A 20,048-nucleotide genomic window follows, 5' to 3' on the forward strand; every position below is an offset into this window, starting at 1 on the left:
CCAGCAAGCACTCAGCTGTCAAAACAACCTGTAACTCCTGCCTGAAGCCCTCGAGACCCATCCCCAGGAGGGGGTTGCGCTCGGGGGTTCCTGCCAAGCCCTCACCAGTCAAAACATCCCAGAGAAAAGCAGATGATAGGTGATGCGGTCCTTTCCATTTTTAAGAAACTAGACCACAAAAAAGAGCAGAACTAAATGGTTTTAGTCCGAAGGCTGGGGGATAAGGAAGTAGAACTGTAAAAATGATGGTTTGGGGAAGGAAATGGCAGCTGGTGCACAAAAATAGCCTCAATCAAATTTAGGGGCAGCATGATAAGATCTAACATGTAACGGTGGGAGGGAAAAAAATGAAATAAGCAGAAACATCTCAGCAGGACAGGACACTGACTTTCTGCACCACAGTGCTGGGGGCCCGGCAGCACCAGGGCAAGTGGGAGCTGGGCCGAGACCTGGGGACAGAAAAAGCACCAGGGAAGGGACGTGGTGGGAGGAAGATGCTGGGTGAGAGCAAAGAGAAAAGGGCCAAAGCTGGTTTCAAAGAGGTCAAAGCATCAGAACATGGGCAGGACACTTAGAGTCTTGACAAACACTTTCCTTCTCCACGGTGAGAAGTGTTGGGTCCCCCTGCTCCCTACTTGGGTGGGAGAAGCAGCAGGGCTTTCAGATAGCAGCAGTTAGTACTTGCCTGTGGGTAAGTGCAGAGCAGAGGGAAGCAGAGGCAGGACACAGAGCAAATCTATTGCTAAGCCTCGCCTAGGCTGGAGTCAGGCTCCAGACACAGCAGTGGAGGCAGGAGCGCTCAGCAGCACGGGTACCAGCCTCACTGGGGTGAACCACTGCCTTGCCCATCTTCAACGCAGATCCCCCCTCCCGCAGCACCGACCCACAGCTCCTGCTGACAGTGAACTAGGGCTCCTGGCTGGGGCCAGGAGACGACCAGGGAAGCATTAGGAACAAGAGCTCAATCCCACTGCACTGCCAGCCTTCCACACTTCAAGGGTTTAACTAAATATGGCTTTTTAAGCCAAAACCAAACTTTTTTTCCAAGAATGGAACAAAAGAAGCATCTCTTACTGGCTGCATTCTGTCTGGCAGGTTAATGAAAGCTAGAGCTAAAGATGACATAACCTCAAACGGAAACTCCCCCAAAAATCAGTCTTCTGTAAAAAGAGGACCAGCAGGTAGCTCAAATGGTATCTGCAACATAAACCCTCCTTACTGCCTTTTCTGCCAGCAGCAGCCAGGAGCCCTTCTGCAGAACAGAGCTTGCACTGTCCAGCAGCTCATCACTTATAAGTGTTAATTCCTGCAGTTGTTTGTGAAAAAGGTATTTCTCCAGTTCTCTGTTGCATAGTTTTCAGAGGACTCAAACTCCACCAAGGTCCCTAGGCAAAAGCATTCAACCAACCTTCGTACTCTCTGACATGACCCTGGCTCCTGGACAAAGGGGTCAGAGCCCTCCTGGAAAGCTCCAGGGAGAATTTAGCTTTTTGAGAAAAAAAAAAAAAAAAGACAAAATGTTCATGCAGTACTTGTGCTCCTTAGGTATAGGGCAGTTACTGCTCCTGATGGACTTCCAAAGTCTCACAAGAGAGCAAACCCTCAATTCAGGGGCTCTGTACACTCACCCTAATTTGGGACCAAGAGGCAAGAACAGAAGAATGGGGAGGGGTGAGCTGCTCCATCTCAGTGCTGTAGTGGTGGAAGTGTGCCGGAGCTGTTGCCATCTCCTTGTTTGCACATACCATCCCAGGACGAAACCAGTGCGAGTGTCACTCTCCGACTCAAACCACTCAACACTGCCCACTACCAAAGAACAACACTGCAGGGGGACATTGCTTTTGCAACAGCAACTGCCTTCACAGTGCAAACCCAGGGTGTTGCTACTGGACTTTGTTAGTGTTCCCAGGGATACCTGATGCTTCAGCAGCCACACATCAGGAGAGTCCCTGCTGTCTTTTGCAGGCTGAGCAATGCCTCCTTCAACACTTAGATCAGGCTCTTCTAGAAACACAGAAGCTTCTCTGACATCTGGCATTAGCCACCCCTTTTGGAACATCCCCCTGGAGACACAATACAGGCCCCCAGCCTGCTGCACTGACAACCCTCTCTTTCGGGTGGCATCCAAGCAGCTACAACCACAAAGCAAGGACCCCTTGTCATAGGGATGCAGGGTATAAAACACAGGGATGGAGGAATTCAGGCAGCGCTCTGCCTCCATCTCCCCACAGTTAGTTTCCTTCATGAGTTAAGGCTGTTACTGCCCTCAGAAAGCTGCATGGAGCCTTGTACATGGTACAGACTCGTAAAGAGCTTTAGAATTCTTAAAAAAGTTACTTGCCTTCCTAGGAACTGCACTTCTCCCCGATGATGGTGGGGAATTGATTTGTATTTCCCTGTGTCTCCTTCTGGTCGAGTCACTGAGTAGCCTGCGTACTGCACTCTGCATTAGAAAGGGAAGAAATAAAATAAACAAAAAAGATTTCAAACATTGCATTTGCTGTGCTGTCAGCACTTGCGAGGGCTGCCCAGTTAGTGCGCTTGGGGCTCCGACAGCAGCTTTGCCTTTCCACCCAGCAGATAAGCTATGCAAACCTACCCACTCCAGCCTGGGCTCTGGGCATGTCACACAGCATTAGGCACCTCAAGGCTTCAGCTCAGCCGAGACCAGTTTGAGCTCAGCAGCACGCGATACTGCACACAGAGCCAATAATCTCCCAACCGGCACTTCTCTGTTTGCTTTCAACCTACTGCCTGCAAAGGCTGGAGCAGCCCCCGTTTCTACCAAGCCACCACAGCCAGGCTGGCTCTTCCCCAGCCGGGTGAAATGGGCACAGCAAGCCCAGCGCCGGCTGCAGAGGTGACAACACTTCTCCCCCCCGCCCCCTGCAGCACATGCAAAGCTTGGCTTGCAGAACCACCATCAGAAGCAGAGTTCAGGGATGCTGGCTGAGCTGAGCCCATACCTGTTCCAGAGATCATCGTCTTCGCCACCCCAGCCCCAGAAGGCATTAGGGAAACCGTTGATCTTCTGAAACTGCTCGACAGTCAGGCCACTCACCCCACCAAAGAACTCATTGTAAGGGAGCCTAAGTGGAGAAAAGGGTTTAAGGCAGAGCCCACCAGCGCTGCAGCTCTCCCACCTGCAATGGGGAAAGCCTGAGCTGTGAGGATGCTTTCTTCCATTTCCCTCTCATGTTCACTTTGCACAAAGCCTGAGAAGCAAACTGAGATTCATCTTCCGCCTTTTAAAAAAAATAAAACCTAACACTGCCTCCTTCGCTATTATGGTAGTGGGGAGGAAGAACAGTGCTTACAGATACATGTACTTATCCAGCTTGGCTGCAAAGTGCCTCGGCATCTGTCCGCACCCATAATAGTTACGGTCATTTTCTGGTATGTGGTCCACATCATGAAAGATGAGACAGTCCCAGTCCAAGTCCTTCATTGCTTCCCGAAAGCCAACATTGAAGAGCATGGCACGGTTAAAGGGTTGGTTTCCAGCCTAGGAGGGAGAAAGTTCCTTCTCAAGGGGAGGCCCATGCAGCTCGTGCTCCACGTGTGCATTCTCAGTCTTGTCTAGAAAACTGCGGAGGGCAACCAGCTCCCGCATCAGTGCCATGAAAGGAAATTATGTATGGGAACAGACAGACTAGCAAGATCAGACAAGACTTAAATATTCAGTTTACTGTGCAGGAGCAAAAATAAGGATGCTAAAGTCTTACCCAGACACTTAAACAAAACAATTTTCATCAGTGTTTTTAAGATAGAGCTAAATATGGATGGATGAAGTCAGATAGCTTAAGTGACAGGTTCACATACACATCAAATGACAGTCTTATGTTCTACATTCATGAAAGTCTTCCGGATAGTGCCTAGACAAGAAATGCATAACTCTGCTCAGGCCATTCCTGCGCCTAGGGCACGCTCCCCAGAACTACTAGAGATAAACAAAATAACACAGCATTATTTAAACTGCAATACCTGGTTCAAAGTTGCCTTTTTTTTTTTTTTTAAATATCTCCTCCAATACAGGATTTTTAAAGAAAAAAAAAAAGCCTTGAATCTCTATTTTTTAGATAAAACCAGTCATTTTGGAGCACATCTCTTAGCTGTGCCACTTTTCGGCAGAATAGGGGAACCTACACATTGCAACGTGAACCCTAAACCTGCCGAAGGTTAAATGGTGTCATCTGGCACGTAAACTCCTTGGGACACAGCGCAGAGCTACACTTGCAGCTTTGGCAGACACACTTTTAGCGCAGCACATCCATGCCCCAGTGGCTGCCACCCCAACCGCCCCGGGGCTCACTCACTTGTTCCACAACATAAAAGGCGAACTGTAAACGTTGCCGCTGCAGCATGGGAATAAGGTGTCTGAAGAGGACAGGAAGATGCTCGTATCGATTGCGGAATGGGATCAGGATCGCCACCTGACAAGGAGAGGACATGGCTCTTACCGCACTGCACCAGCGGCTCCTGCTACCAACCAACCCCCAGGCTGGGGAGCAGGACTGGCTGCTATGGCATTATAAGAGGAAGAAGAGCACCAAACATGGTGTCTCAGCTCTCCCATGTAGGGCTGAAACCCTTCCGACACCCACAATGTGGACTTCCTATTTACTTTTTGGGGAATTGCTGCTTTGGGGAAATTCAATGTAACCTCGAGCTGGAGGGAGACCCACAGCCCCCCTCCACTGCCTCTGCCCAGCGCTGGGGACAGCAGGAGTGGGGCCAGGCAACTGCTACCACGCTGCCCTAAGCCACCTCCCTCTGGGGACGGGAGTCCCCAGCAGTGCCACCTTGCCTCTCTGGGTCACATCCTCCCCCAGACAGGGCTGTGGGGGGAGTGGGAGGCTCAGCAGTGGGGAAGCTGGCAGGAGAGCTCACTGCCCGACTCCTTAGCAGTCCCTGCAGAAACTCAGAGCTGACTTACGGATCACTAAAGCAGCCCTCGAGTTCAGCATTTCTTCCCCAGACACTGCAGCCCCACGCTTTGGAGACCCTTATATTCATTACTTTGGAGCTGCAGCACATCAGAAACGTTCCCATTAATGTCTTCCCACCGCCTGCCTGGGACTTTGTCCCCCCACACTCAGCAAAGGACACAGGGCTGCCCAGCTCCCTGGTTACCTTCCAGCGAGGCAGGCAGTCGCTCGGCTTCCAGTGGCCTCCCAGCTTGATGGAAGGGTCTTTTGCGAAGAACTGGTGGATATCCTCCATTGTAATCTCGCTCATATTTACATCAATGGGGCCCTCTGCGGAGGCAGAGGGGAGAAGCAGAAGAGCGGGTCAGGAACCGCTGTGGTCCTGGGGCAGCTCAGGGCGGTGCTCTGCTGCATCCCTCCCCGCTGCCCCCAGTGCTGCACACAGGCAGTCCTTTCTCTTCCCCAAACACCAACAAAACTGATTAAGAAACGCTGCTGGCATGACTTGTAACACCTCCATCTCCTCAGCAGCTGGGCTCAGTTCAGCCTTTGTGGCCACTGTTGGATGTGGCTCTCCACCAGAGACCCCCACAATCTGGGGCACCCCCCTATTCCTCCATACAGGTTTCCAGCAGACACAAAACCCCACACCTCAGCAGAGAGCTGTTTCCTGCTTTTAGGAAACATTTACCCCCCAAAACCCAACTTTCCACTGCAGTGTCTCTTTGGTGGAAGCCCTTCTCCCAGCTGCAGCTCCCTTGGGGGGGGGGGGGGGGGTGTCCAGTCTGTCTCCCATACCAGCCCCTGCCCAGCTGTACCCGGCACAGCTCAGGGCTGGGACCCACCACTTCCTTCCCCTGGAAAAGGGCTGGCCGAGCCTTTTCACCGGCTCCCAGCACACAATCCCGCTTTTGTTTGTTTGCCAAGCGATGGGCTCCTGCTTCGGCAGGGAGACATGCCTCCAACATAGAAGGGATTAATTCGTGTGAGTGGGTAAACAATGATTTCCCAGGAGGCGATGAACAGCACTCCCATTCATCCCCAGGTGCCTGGCAGGGAAAGGTGCAATGCCAGTGAGCCAGGGAACACCATGATGTGCCCTCCAAAGCCATGGGGAGGAGGAGAGGGGCACGGGGCCATCGGGATGCTACTCACTCATAGAAGGGAGCCTCTCGGGACAGGTGTGGTTGGGGAAGTAGGTAAAGTCTTCAGGAAGAAACGTTGTGGCTTGCAGAAAGGTGTCATTGTGGTTTAGATCAAGAGGATAATCTGGGGAATGGGGGGGGGGGGGGGAAAAGGAGAGAGAAAAGTTTACACTTGAGCTGCAGGTCTTTGTTGTTTCCAGCCATCTCCCAGTGCCACCGAGACCAGACTCCAAAGCCACGCATGGCTGAGAATGACCCAAACAGGACGGGGGTGTCCCCATGCAGCATGAGCCGTAGACTTGCAACCCAGCCGGGTGCTCATCCCTATCCGGGGGCAGGTGGCTGCCAGAAGCCCTGGCTGCCTTCAACAACGCCACGCCAAAGAAACCTTCACGTTTTCTGGCCGAAGGTAGAATTTTGAGCGTCACCTTTAGGTGACAAAAACAGCTCAAAGCAAAGGAGCACATGGCACTTGGAAGGAAAAGCTACTTGGCACTTTGTTCTTGAAGGACCCCAGCACAGCAAGAGGGGCCATGCTCCACCAGCAGGTCCTTTCCTAATGGGCTCAGAGAGGGAAGTCCCCAGGTGGGTCCCAGTGCCAGCAAGGATTGCCAGTGCAGCAGCCTGCACAGGGAAGTCCTGCTTCTTGTTCTCCTCAAAGGATCAATAAAAACCTATCACGTTACATGCAGCCTTTCCTCTAGTTTGCATCATGCAAGAGCAGAGGAGCCCCCATGCCCCAACAGTCACAGCAGTGCCCACCACAGCTCATTTCTCCAGCCGCCCCCATTCCCCTGCACCCTTTTACTTCCTGGGTAAAACCCCTCCAGCCTGCTACACCTGTAAAAACCTCCTTAAAACATCTACATAACCATGCACTTCTGCTTTCTACAGTAAAGTCACCAAGCATCTTCAGCCAAGCATGACCTTTATTTTAGGCACTAGAAAAAGTTCCCTGCCTGTAGTAAGGCATCAGCTGCTACAGGAAGATGCTGCCTCTCCACTTTCTCCGAGCATCAATGTTTAGCAGACGGTTGGCCTTTTGGTCCCAGAGCACCAGCACCAATCTTGCACCCTAGAGGTCCTGGAAAGCAGCCATTTAGGGCTGAGCCACCCAGTCCCATCACAGGCAGCTCCAGCGCCTACCAGGACAAGGAGGAGGTCTCATCCTTTCCAATTACCTTACCATGCATGGGCATTCCTGCAGCAGTTAGCTGCAGAAGCATGCCATGGGGCTGACATTCACCATGCTGATTCAAAGCAAGAGCAGCCCTGATTTCTTATGAGCACAGTACAAACCAGCTGGTGTTCAGGCACCCAGAGACAAAAGGTGGTCTAGTGTCCCACCTGCCACCCCCCCAAGAACTGCCCAAGCAGCTCTGCAAAGCCTTGGACGCAAGGGTTGCAAGTGATCCATCAGCAAAGTCGATTTACAGTAAGTAGCCAGATTTAAGTTATTTTACTGAACCCAGTATGAAATTCAGATTATTATTTTTAACCAGCAGCTATAACCTTTCAAATTAAGTATACATTTAGTTGCAAGAACATATTGATCACAAAACAGGTTTCACACATTTTATCCTAAGAGCAATTTAATAAACCCAGAATTACAGTGTAGCAAAGTGAATGAATCTGCTAAGATTAAGAGTTAAGAATTTAAGTCATATTTAAGGATAGGGACATTTAAGTAACTGCATAGGCACAGTATAATCTGCATAGCAGAAAGGCTGCATCTAATAACCACATTAATGATATATCAAGAAAAAATAATCTAGTGACAATTTAATGTTTCAGAGCAAAGCAGGGAGGGTTGCCTTTACCTACAAGGTCAAACTCTTTCATTTAAATCAATTGGGACAAGTCATTGGTGGCCTGATATTTCAGCTTGCTTTACTGTGCTAGTACCTACCATCACATCATTAATACTGTTTACCTGCTCAAATAAGTGGTACCCAAACTATCTCAGGCTCAAGACGGACCTGTAAACAGAACCTAAGGACTTTTCAGGTATGATAGATATTATTTTGGATGTTCGATACTGCTCTAAATTTTGATAACCAGATTCCCATTAAACTCCTGTCACCAGAGTGCACACTTAATACTTAGTCCAGCTGACAATGCACGGTGAAGCTCAACTCCCTTTTTGCATGAAGGGCTGCCTGTTTTGCTTGCGGAAGCACAGAATGGACCCTTCTTGGCTCACCAAACAGGAAACCTGTTATCGCATCTATTAGCAAATGCTGAAAAAGTTATAAATTACTTCCCCATTTTAATACAACACAAAAAAAAGCTAAGGGCAAAGAATAAATGCAGATGGATGGGGACAAACACACTGTGCTTGCAGCAGACCACCGTGTGCTTGGTCACCTTGCTGTTCAGCGTGGGAGATTGCGTTTTTTAAGGAATTTGCCCAGACATTAAAGCCCCAGATCCCAGGAGGACACACACAAGACAGCACTGCACAAAGAACTGCTCCCCTCCCAGTCCCTTGCTGGGGCATGTGATGTGTGGGAGAGGCTGCAGCTCAGAAAGCATCAGCAGCCTCCTACTCTCCAGTGCTCCCATGCAGCTGGAGCAGGGGCAACCAGAGAGGGGCCACGGGGTCTTCTACTACCCCAAATTGGTTTGTGACCTGTGCCAGCTCACCCCCCAGCAGCAGCATCCCTGCCCCTGCTCTGCCTGCGTCTCCTGGGAAGAGGGGAGGGGATGCAGGACGCGACACCCATTGCTGCCTGTGGGGTAGGACAGGGGCAGGAGAGCCTGGGAGCTGCTCCCAGCAGCTCTGAGTCACAACTGGGACGGTCAAGGCCTTTGCTGGGTCCCTCCCTGCAGCTGCGTGAGGTGGGTTCGCTGTCCTGGCCATCACACTGACGCAGCGGCGTGGGGAGGATGCACTGACCAGGCAGTGCCACCCACCCAGATCCCACCAAGGTGCCCAAAAACAGAGTCGAGGAGGGAAGATACTGATCCCAGTTAATATAATCCTTGCGGCCACAGCGCCACACGCCTTCCAGATGTCACTGCCATCCGTCATGCATCTGCTTTGACCTGCCTGCCAGGGAAGGTCGCCCAAGGACGGTGCACAGCACTTGTATATGTTAAAACCGCCCTTGCGGCCAGAGGTCTTGGGGCAGGAGGGGTATCAACCCATGCCTGCGGAGCTGGGATGGACCTGAGGCCCGAGCAAAGCCAGTTATTTTGGTAGCAGCACTACCGGTATTGCCGATGCTAAGGCGATAACCATTTCCCTTGTCTGCTGCAGGAGCACACAGCAGATTTTCAGAGGGCTCAGAGCCCCGGGAGCAAGGATCGCAGCGGGACAGAGGCTTGCATCGCCGCAAGCAGCAGCAGATCCATTCCTCTCGGGGGATCAGCTACTTCCTTACCCTGCGTCTGCTTTACTCGATGTTTCCAGTCTTAAAAATAGCCTGGGCTGGCAGCCTTGGCCAGCTTTGGTGGGGAGAGGACGTGACCTGGGGCATCAATCTCTTGTGCAAGTTGCTAATTCCCCTCCCATGCCATTCCCGGTCAGAGCATAGCCAAACTGGTGGCCGCACCACCCGCTCCTCAGCGGGCTGGGAGGCAAGGACACAGCTTGTATTTTTTATTAATAATCTTGCCTCGTAAAATGATCCGGCCCCGCTGATGAACCCTCGCAGAGGAGCCGAGCGGAGCTCCCCAGCACCGCTGCAGCCCGAGGCCAACCACACCAGCATGAGGCACCAGTGACATGTCAAGAGGGAAGGTACATGCTCCGTGTCACAACAGCCCAAAGGCAATGCCTCATCCTGGCTCACACACAGCCACGTGCATTTATGCTTCGCTGTACCATATATACACCAAAACTTGTAACCCTGTTATCAGCTTTATATTACGGATGATGAACAGCCTGGGAGTGGGAGCCTGTGACTCCGCTCCCTGCGTTCTGCCCAAAGTTCAATATATTATTTGTGGCAGATCTCCAGCCAAGTCATCTCAGTTCATCCTTGCATGGGAAGAGTGAAGCTTATGAGCACAGGCTCCTCCACGTGCACAGAGCCAGGGCTTTGCGCACACATGTGACTGGGAAGTCATTTTTTTAAAATATGAAACCTGATCCTTGCACTGAATTTGAAAGCATTTACTCTCACACTGGTTGAAGCTAAGAAGTTGAATTCCTGGAAAGCAAAAAGGTTTTTGGCTCAACATCCCATCATTTGAGACCTTTCAAGATTTTCACCCTTTATACAAGTTTGAAGCATTTGAGTTTTTTAATATATAAAAAAGAATATAATTTTGATATATATAGTGTACATATATATGCAGTAATTCTACATATAATGACATATTTTACATTATATATAATATTATATATATAAAAAGTAGAAAGAAGCCAATTAATCGATGTTACCACCCTGCATTTACCAGCATAAATTAATTCCTTCAAGCAAGAGTGGTTCAGGTCAACTCAATTTCCAATGGAAATGGAACCTTTGATCAAAATGACAATTATTCAAGAAATACCTGAGTCGTTCACACTGCTGTTCCTCTTGGCATAGGCACTGCGGACCACCTGCTCGTACACCTGAGCTCCTATTGTTCGCATGTTTTCACGAATCATGATGCCTTGGGCTTGCATCATGAAGAGGTAGGTGTTCACTGCAAGGGAGAAAAAAAAGGAATATTTCCATGAGCACCAGCTTTTGCAGGAAAGAGAAATAGGAGTCTTTTGGAACCATTCCCAGCCTTCTGCTTGGTTTCAGCTCCCTCCTGCCAGGAGGATCCCTGGGTCACACGTGCCTCAGTTGCCCGACAGGAGCTGGGAAGGGCACAGAGTCGGGAAGCGGAGGTGTAAGGCACATTTGGAAATCTGGCTTGTTAATAAGGGGGGAGCGCATCCAGCTACACCTGACAATGCAGACTGTAATGCAGCATTGCAGCTTAAACAACAGTACCTTTTGCTGCTTAAGTAGCAAATAATTAGGAAATATCACTGTAACAGGAAACTAAGCTGCATACCTGGAGAAGGGCATTTGTTCCTAGACTGCAGCACCAAAGGTTGACACTTGCTTGGCAGAGGTACCTCACTGGGCACCACAAAAAAAATCCCACTGCCAGTCTCTGAGCCCACCGGCAATCCGTACATCCCAGAGCAGGCAGCATTTTGCAGCACAAGCCCCCTGGGTCCTCAGGGTCAGCCCCCCCAGCCACATTTCTTACCCCACCCCACCCCCCCCCTTTTCCCACTGACCCTGTGCCCTGGCACTGCTCAGGCTGAGCCTGCTTAGGTTTTGGTTTAAGCTGACACCTGGTGCTGGCAGGGATGAGCCCCAAAGCAAAAAGCAGCCGGCATAGCCCTGCGTCACCAGCAGTGCCCGCAGGATGGCCACTCATGGGGATGGCAGGACAGCCACCATGCATGCCACAGCACCCCTCTGCATCGCAGTGCCAGCCACGGACAGCCCCTCTGCAGCAAAGGCTTAAGCTTAAGAATGAAGAGGGGGGGGGGGGAATCTTTATTTGAAAATATGGAGGAGGGGAGATCTAGAAGGCCAATTCTGCACTAGTAATTAAAAAAACCAGGTCAAAAGACACTCCAGGAAGGATGAAGAGGGCACCAGGCCAAGGAAACAACAGAGACCCTGCAGAATGGGGGGCAGTAACTGATGAAATGTCACCAGGAAACGTCCATAACAGTTTGTTTTCTACAGCAGCGTATCACAAGCTGTAATAGCCCAAAATCAGCGGCTGCCAGTGCCAGGAAGGTACAGTCATCGCTGCATTGACCAGGAGCACAGATTAGATAGGGCGCTCCGGAGACGGCACTGCTATTGGAAAGCAAGGGTGTTTCCCCCCCTCCCCGGTCTCCCTGCCCTGCTTTCCCCTTTTATACTCACAGATCAAGTCAGCCTCCAGAAAGGCTGCCCAGATGCATTTCCCAATCCCAACCATATTTCATTTTCACCCCTTCATTAAGTAAATATTTGAAAGTGCAATGGAGCCCCACACCATGCCCAGAGCTCCCAATGCTATGCCTGGGGCTGCCTGTGCCCAGCCTGTCTCCAAGCCATGGGAAATAATCAGATTTTCAGCAAGATGGGGGTCAGCTGCATTAACTGCTTGGCAACCAAACGGCTTGAAATGCAATTTTAAATGCCCGTTTCCAGCCCCCCTCCCTTCCCATACATGCACCCTTTGTGATGCAGCCAGCAAAGGCACGTTAAGCCACCAGCGGTTACACCAGCAACAAGTGGGAGCTGCCTCAGCCAAAGCTGCACCCAAACCCTCTTTGCTCACCCACCTCTTCAGGGCCAGCTCTGCCACCCAGAGCAACCGCCCGGTCGGTTAGCGACAGCTACAAAATAAATGTGTGCTCTGGTGCAGTTTCTTGGCAAGATACTCCTGTTGCAATGACAGCGAGAGGCAGCAAGGGCTGCTCCTGCTCAGAAAGACAGGGAATTCACTCGAACAGATCCCCAGGGGGATAAGCCTCGAGGAAAAGCTGGCATTTTGATGTGGCACCACAGGCCAAAAACAAATGTAGCTGAAATTCCCCATGCAAAGCCTCACACTCAGCCCAAAACCTTCATATGCTCACACGCATCTCCTACTCAGAGCTCAGCATGAAACCACACCACCTCCCAGCACCAGTGGTCCAGCCCCAGCATCCCTCCCCATCACAGTTCCAGCTTCACCAGGCAGCCGCCAACCAGGACTCACAGAAATGGGAGTCCCTGGGGAAAAAAAATGTTAGTGGAAACGGGCTATTCAGGATTAGTGGGGGCTATTCAGGGGTTAGGGGTGAATAAACGAGCGACGCAATCAGGCTGGCACGGCCTTACAATCTAGGGCAGGATGCAGAGGGCAGCTCCAGACCGACTGGCTGGCCCGGCAGAGGACAGGTCTCCCTGATAACCACGGCAAGATGGGAAAGTTGGGCAACTTCTCCTTCAGCTCACCAGCCCACATCCCAGCTCTGTCTCAACTGCAAAGGCGACATACTAAGGGTTGATGCTTGGGGCATACAGCTCCTAAGGACATGTTTATAACATCTTGCCCCAATGACAACATCCACCCCAAGCTGCAGGCAGAAGCACCGCAAGGCTCTGAGAGGAGGCAGCACAAACCACCGCATCCAGCAACGTGAACAGCATCCTCCAAAGCCAAGCAAGCACAGCAGCGTGGACTCGTAAGGGAGAGTGGCACTGCACAGCCTCACCTCGGCCATCAGCAAATAGTGAGGGTTAGAGACTGCCCAGCTCCCTTTCCAAAAACCCAAAAGGCAAATCAAGAGCCAGGGCACAGCTCCTCTCCTCTTTGCACGGAGCAAAGGGTAGCTGAAGCCACTCGAGTTGAGATGTTTATCAGGACCAGGCTGTTGATAAGGGAAGCGGGGGGCAGCACGCTTGCACCTTCCAGTTTGCACAGAGTCCGAGTCAGGGGCAAACTCGCTGATGCCGACCAAGTAATTTTGCTTTCTGCTTCATTATGCCTTCTACGCACCGCATAAAGCAGAACCAGGTTTGGCGAAGCATGAAAGAGCAGGAGAGACAAATCGGCATCCAATCCCTGCTTAATTCGCGGGAGGTTTGTGGGGCGCCGTGACAGCGCCGTTTGTTCCCCGCTCCCTCCGCGGGCAGACGGAGCAGGGCCTCGCCACAGCCACATGACACGGCTCGCCGGGTCGGACTCGCACGGAGCTGCAGCGGGAATCCTGAACGGACTGTCACTGCAGCCACCATCCCAGGGGAGCGCCAGCACAAACAACACCAGCTTTGTTTAAGGCAGCAGTTGCCTTTTCACATGTTAACCCCTTTACTCGGAGGATTAAGGAGATACCTGGCCACAGATGAACTGGGCCATCAACGTGGCACGCGCCCAGAACCAAAAACCCCCCACAACCATACCGACGCCAGCCCAGGGACGAGAACCCCTTCTCCTGCCCCCAAAATGACCCACCACCATGAGGTAAGCCTCACAAACCCCATGCTTATCCAGAACATGCAATTCATTCCAGTTAGAAAATCGGATTTAAAACACATTGTCGAAATCATTTCACTCCCCATACCCACACGGTGCTTAAATTAGCTCCATGGGGCCGCCGTGGCAAGGGCCGGGTCTGGACCAACGTTTGGGAACCGCTGTACCAAACTCAAACCTCACTCCTCAGTTTACTTCGCTTTTGATGAGCGAATTGGCCACGTGTTAAATTTATTGAGCTTCGCCTGGCTGACCCTAGAGAGCCAAGGGCCCCTGTACCCGAGAGACAGCATTTCCCAGAGCCGTAGTGCCAGGACCACCACCAGCAGAGGAAGGAGACGCTGAGCATCGCTGCCGCTGCCTTCTGCCAGGGGAGGAACGTGCACACACACGCTTGCAATGCGCTCGGCCTGAACCGGGGTTCAGCCATAAAGCAATTCTCCATGTTGCAAGATATTGCTAATCTAATCACATAGAATGATCTCAGAAATTACATTAGCCTTCTGCCTTTATTCCATTTGAGCACGAAGCGCTTCAGACCACATACACGGAGTGATAACAGCCACTGAGCAGCAGGACAAGAACAGGAGAGGGATTTGAGCTGCTGTCAGGGGCAGGGGGTGGGGAGGGATGGGGAGATGCCCGTTTTCCTACAAATTTCCAGCAAACCCTCACTACCCACATAGAACAAGCAAAATTTTAAGAATCCGTTTGCCCAAATGACTGCCTTAAGATTATTCTTGTTAGTTTGTTTAAAGACAAGTCAACCCCACTGGGATTTAAACACATAGAAACCACGGTATGAGACCTATAGCTTGCCACCAGCTGGAGCAGAGGCACACGGCTGCACCCCAGGGGATGCTGCACCCCAACCTCCCTGCTCACAAGCAACAGAGAGGGCAAGTGCTCATCCAAGCCAGGAATGGATGCAACAACTTCAACCAGGGAGGTAAAGTCCAATTATATAAATGAGCACTGAAGGCTTCCTGTAATCATTTCTCTGTTGGTATTTTCGGAGCACTTCTAATCAAGAAACAGCTGACTCTCTCACGGAAAATTAATATCACCATGATGATATGTACTAGAAGAGGCAGCAGGGCAATTTGCTGCTCGGGAGTTGATTCAGAAGAGGTCTGAGCGTGATGCACGCCAGCTACCGACAAAGGAAGGGGACAGATCTGACACATCTTCCTCCCGACTCCAACACGCTTCCGCCGCCTGCGGAAAGGACCTTCCTCCAGCACCCCCTGACATGAGGGATGGCACGGTACTCCAAGCCCCATGCTGGGAGAGACAGCCGCCAGGGCTGGGGTCAGGAAGAGGGGCCAAGGCGGTTCACGGCCGCCCTGCACGCCCACAGCACTATCAGCACCCGGCATGGTGGCCAGGCTTTCCTGAGGAAGGAGCGGGTCTTCCTCTGCTTTTAGATTTAGGGCTTTCTGTCACATTCAGCATTTTTCCCAATTCATTAGTCCATCAGCACTACAGAAGAACGGAGGGGTTGTCTGCGAGTTTATCGCAGTCTCACTGCAACGTGCAGTCTTCTCCTGCCGGCACCCGAGGCTCTGGAGCCGCTGGACCCCATCCAGCCCCTGCCCCAGGACCACACATCTCAACCAACACAAGTCATAAAGCAACACACAACCGCTTCGCCCAACATTTGGAGCGGGTACGAAGCACCCAGCAGAGCTCACGTGATGCCTGCACATGTGAGATGCAACTGAGACTCCGGTGAAGGTCCTGCAGGCAGCAGGGATGGGTGCTCAGGTCAACCCCAGCACCCTGCCAGGGCTGGGAGATCCTGCCCGCTGCAAACACCTCCCGTGGGGCTCAGAGACAGTGAAACCAGCAGGGTCATGTCTACATTAAGCCTTTTGTTAAGCTCTCCCAGCAGATCCCAGCATCAGTTCAGCTCCATTAGCATTAGCAGTACAAAGGGGTTTAATCAAACTAAGCCTCCAAGGAACAGATAGAGAGTTACAATAGTCTGAACTTGTAAACAACCTGACTAGGAAACATAGCAGCATCCCACCACTAATAGACCATGAGACCTCTGTCTCTATTAGCCTTCCAGTGGCACCGTATTCCCCAGACGTAGAGAATGCCAGAACAATTAAGTAAGAGGTTCCTATTACTTTTAGGGAATTTAGTATTAATGCCACCACTATTACTTAGCCCTTTGCCTATAAATAGCACAGGAAGGAATAATCTGATATGTTAAACGGTCTAAGAATTAACAGCGCAGCAGCAGCACTGAGCTGGTAATTACAAACCACCCCTCCCCAAAACTGCCAAGTTCGCAGCCTGCACGTGCTTGGAGCAAGCGGGGAAGATGGGAGACTGCAGTGATGCTCAACCAAAACCTGAATATGGGGAATTTGCATCTGAACTGTCTTGGAGAAAAATGACCCTGGGGAGGCTTCAACAAGGGGGAAGAAAATTCAGATTATTATAATAGTCCCTAAATTTTTAATGTGCACATTTAAGATGGCAACTTTCAGTTGCAATCCCACAGCTGGCTGAGCTAAGGTGTTTGTGCAACTCACTGTGAAGAACACCGTGCCGATTTTAGGACACCCAGCAAGAGAAGCACGATATGCTCTGCACACATGGGAAAACTCGGAAGGCCAAGGCAACTCACGGAGCATTTGCAGCACCAAAGCACCCACAGAAGGAGCCCTGCACCCCAGCAGCAGCCAGGGCTGGCGGTGGGATGGAGCCCCAGGTCATCCAGGCGCAGTCACACACACCAGGGCAGCGAGCAGCCCAGCGCCTGCGGTACCCAGCTCCACACAGACGATGCTGTGGATGGGGAAACCAGAGGACACAGTTTACCTGTGCAGCAGGGCAGTAACGCCAAGGACAGCTGTAAGATCACACAGGGCTTTGTAAATCCCAGGAGCAGCTCAACTCCCGAGGTCCGCGGCAATTCCTCTTTGTGAGGAAGGGCGTAGTGACATGTGCAGGCTGGAACACAGAGCATAACAAGCATTTGCCCAAGTTAAATATTACCCTTCCTAGCAAGATTCGGACTCTCCTACTTTAATTGCAGCTCAGGAGATGCAATTGCACATATCTGCATCTCCTGTTTATTTTCCATCCTTCCTGGCGATGGGCAGCTCTGCCCATCTACAGCCAGCCTGCCCTCCCGATCTCGCCTCCCTTCACCAGGGTCAGCACAAACCCTTCCAAGGAGAAAAAGAGCATCAGCTGCCAGCAGACTTCTCCACACACACAGCATAAAAGCACAGCACTCACTGGGCACTTGTGGGCACCGCACAGTTAAATGCGCAATAAAAGGCTCTTCAGCAGTCACAGTGAAATGGTCGCTAACCTCTCTGGCTGGCAGCACTGGCAGGCTGCTGCTGGCTACCGACAGCAAACATTTACAGTTCAGCGTTTGTTCCTTAGGTTCATTAGCAGACAAAGTGGTGGAAATTCCTGCGTCCCAGTCACCATCTCGAAGCGGCAGGAATCCTGATGCCCGAGACCAATGTTCATGTAGGATCAGGATAAGGAAACAGAGGGAAAGCTTTGGTTTAAAAAAAAAATAAAAATAAGAACTAAGTGAACGCTTGGGCAAGCAAGGGCGAGGAAGAACAGGCAGACACTCCCCAGCGCTCCCCCTGAAGCAGGAGGGCAGGGAAGGACGTGGGCTGCTCAGGACAACCCCTCATCTCCAGGGTCATGGGAATCAGCACGGCTACAGGACAGAAAGGAAATCCTCTGCTGCAGGCAACCCCCCCCACCAACCTGAGCATCCTACTCATCAAACAGGCAGCCTTAGGATATGCGGGAAAAAAAGGGACGTGTGGGCTGGTACTGCCCAGGAAATACATTCAGTAGGGAGTTTTCATCGGGGCTGTCCTTCACCAGTTGAAGCAATCTAGAATACAGCCAGCCCACAGCAGAGAATAGAAGACAGGTTGGATCTGAATTTAAAATTTCTGTATACATCACACAGCATTTAAATAGATTTTGAAATCACTGATTTGTTAGTCTTCCAAATTAGGAGATTAACTATACCCATTGGAGAGTATAAAGTTGTCAAGATAAAAAACAACTTAGAGTCATGGATTTACTGACTCAGTTCACACAGTACAAACTGCACTGTCTGAAGCTTTAACACCCTGACCTTGATGAAGGAAAAGAGAACAGGACTGTTGTTTAGGTTATTCCCCCCAAAAACAGACAAGGACCTGATTTTTCAAGCATGTTTTACAAGTTCAGCATGGCTGAACAAAAAGGCTTATCACATGTACAGCCTCATGTTTGCTGCAACTGAGCAGTTCCAAAGGGGGGCCTGAGATGTTGCTTCTGGTCAGTGGTTTGGCCCTTACACCAGTCTGGACCATCCCAGTTAACGTGTATGAAACAATACGCCCTCCCAGTTGTCATGCTTAAATGCAGGCACAGGATTTGTGGTTACAGCAGCCAGGACAGCATTCGTTCATCGCTCAATTCAGCAAGACCCACAGCACATCGTCCACTGCCATTTATGGCTAAAGCATGGTCCAGCTCCTATTTACATCTTCTTTGTCTCCGAAAAAAAATTACCATGGGAAAGTCCTGCTCCCTGCCTAGTTCGCTCGTGATGCACACATCCCAGGGGACCCACTTCTTGCCATCAGAATGGCGAAACCCAAGGCAGAGATTCTCGTCCCCGTGGTGGGCTTGCCTATGCCAAGCCGCTGGGGTCTCCCCCCTCAGCAGCGGGGACACACCACGAACCACGCCACACTGGGGGAAGGCAGGTTGCAGAGTACAACCCTCAGCCCGTACCAAGGCATTTACCCTGGTAGCCCCCCAGCACCACATCACAGGATGACTGCTCCGATCAGCAGGGCAACATCCACCACCAGAAGCTGCAGGCTCTCGTCTGACCTGACATCGGGCATTTCAGATCCTCGCTGGGGGTAAAGAGCCCAGACCCAGCAGGAGCACACAGTGCAATACTGCAGTCGGTACCTGCTAGTGAAAATAAAGTATCCCGCAATTGCTTCAGCCCTGGAAGTATAAAGGCTGCTTTGCAGCAAGCACAATGTGCACCACAGAGACTGCATCTAAGGAGAGATCCCTCTGTAGCAATACCCCAAGACTGTCCCTTTTGTGGTTTCTTTTCCATACATTGCCAGGTCCTGGGAAACCAGCCGTTTCAGCAGCCAGAGAAGGAGCACTGCCACAGCCCCACCTCCATGGTGCACATCAGCCTGGCTCATCTGCTGGAGAGCCCATCAGCCCTTTCAACTCCTAAAAAATTCTCCAAGCTGAAATTCTTCAATCACGTGGGATTATTGTTGTCTGAGATTTTAAAAGGCAGCAGCTTCGAGCTCCCTGCCAAGGGTACATTCACCATACAGTGCCATTAAGATCCACAGCAGCTTGGCCTCCACAGTAAGATTACAGAGTTGTTCTTGTCTGCAATAATTAAAGACTGCACTGCAAACAGTCAGTACAGCTGCTGTGTTTTTATAGAACAAAAAAAGCTATCAGAGAGAGGATGCAACTTTGAAGTTCCAACACACAGACCATTACCTATGGGATTTTGTAAGAACTCTGATGTCCCAAGACATTTATTAGCTTTGTTGTGAGCTATGTAGCCTTGGAATACCTAACATTTTTTATATGGTTTTCTTCCGCCTGACAAGCAAACTAGTAATACAGCTGCTGTAAATAAATTAACCAATTCCATTATCAGAGGAAGGAATGACTTCATTGGAAATAATTCACCCCTCTATCTATGAACTGATTTAGCACTTAACTAAGAGACTACACAAACCACAGCCTGCCTGATACCTTCCTGTGTGTCAGCAGAAAAGCAACAGCATGACAGTCTGTTTGGGATGCCTTGAAGAGGGGAAAATGTAAAACCCCTTCTCTCTACCACCCCATACGGCAGACCTCTGCCATGCGCTTCAGGACCAGACCCCAGGGCTCAGGACACACCAAACCCCTCTCTGGGGACAGCGGGGCAGGGAAGCGCCATGCCCCACGGCCTCCCCCCAGGATCACCCTC

At 51.1% G+C, this 20,048-nt stretch overlaps 1 protein-coding gene across 1 annotated transcript in view; it reads right to left on the minus strand.

Annotated features, from left to right (window-relative positions):
- The window catches only part of B4GALT5 (beta-1,4-galactosyltransferase 5), a 39,577-nt gene that overhangs the window by 3,263 nt on the left and 16,266 nt on the right, over positions 1-20,048 (minus strand). The window contains exons 2-8 of the mRNA XM_049816701.1: positions 10,577-10,711; positions 6,084-6,197; positions 5,134-5,258; positions 4,317-4,433; positions 3,318-3,505; positions 2,967-3,089; positions 2,342-2,443 (exon numbers count right to left, since the gene is read on the minus strand). Coding sequence (XP_049672658.1) covers positions 2,342-2,443; positions 2,967-3,089; positions 3,318-3,505; positions 4,317-4,433; positions 5,134-5,258; positions 6,084-6,197; positions 10,577-10,711 — 904 coding nt within the window. The remainder of the gene's footprint in view (positions 1-2,341; positions 2,444-2,966; positions 3,090-3,317; positions 3,506-4,316; positions 4,434-5,133; positions 5,259-6,083; positions 6,198-10,576; positions 10,712-20,048) is intronic.

Source organism: Accipiter gentilis, chromosome 14 (assembly GCF_929443795.1).
Source record: "Accipiter gentilis chromosome 14, bAccGen1.1, whole genome shotgun sequence".
In the NCBI taxonomy this organism is placed as follows: domain Eukaryota; kingdom Metazoa; phylum Chordata; class Aves; order Accipitriformes; family Accipitridae; genus Astur; species Astur gentilis.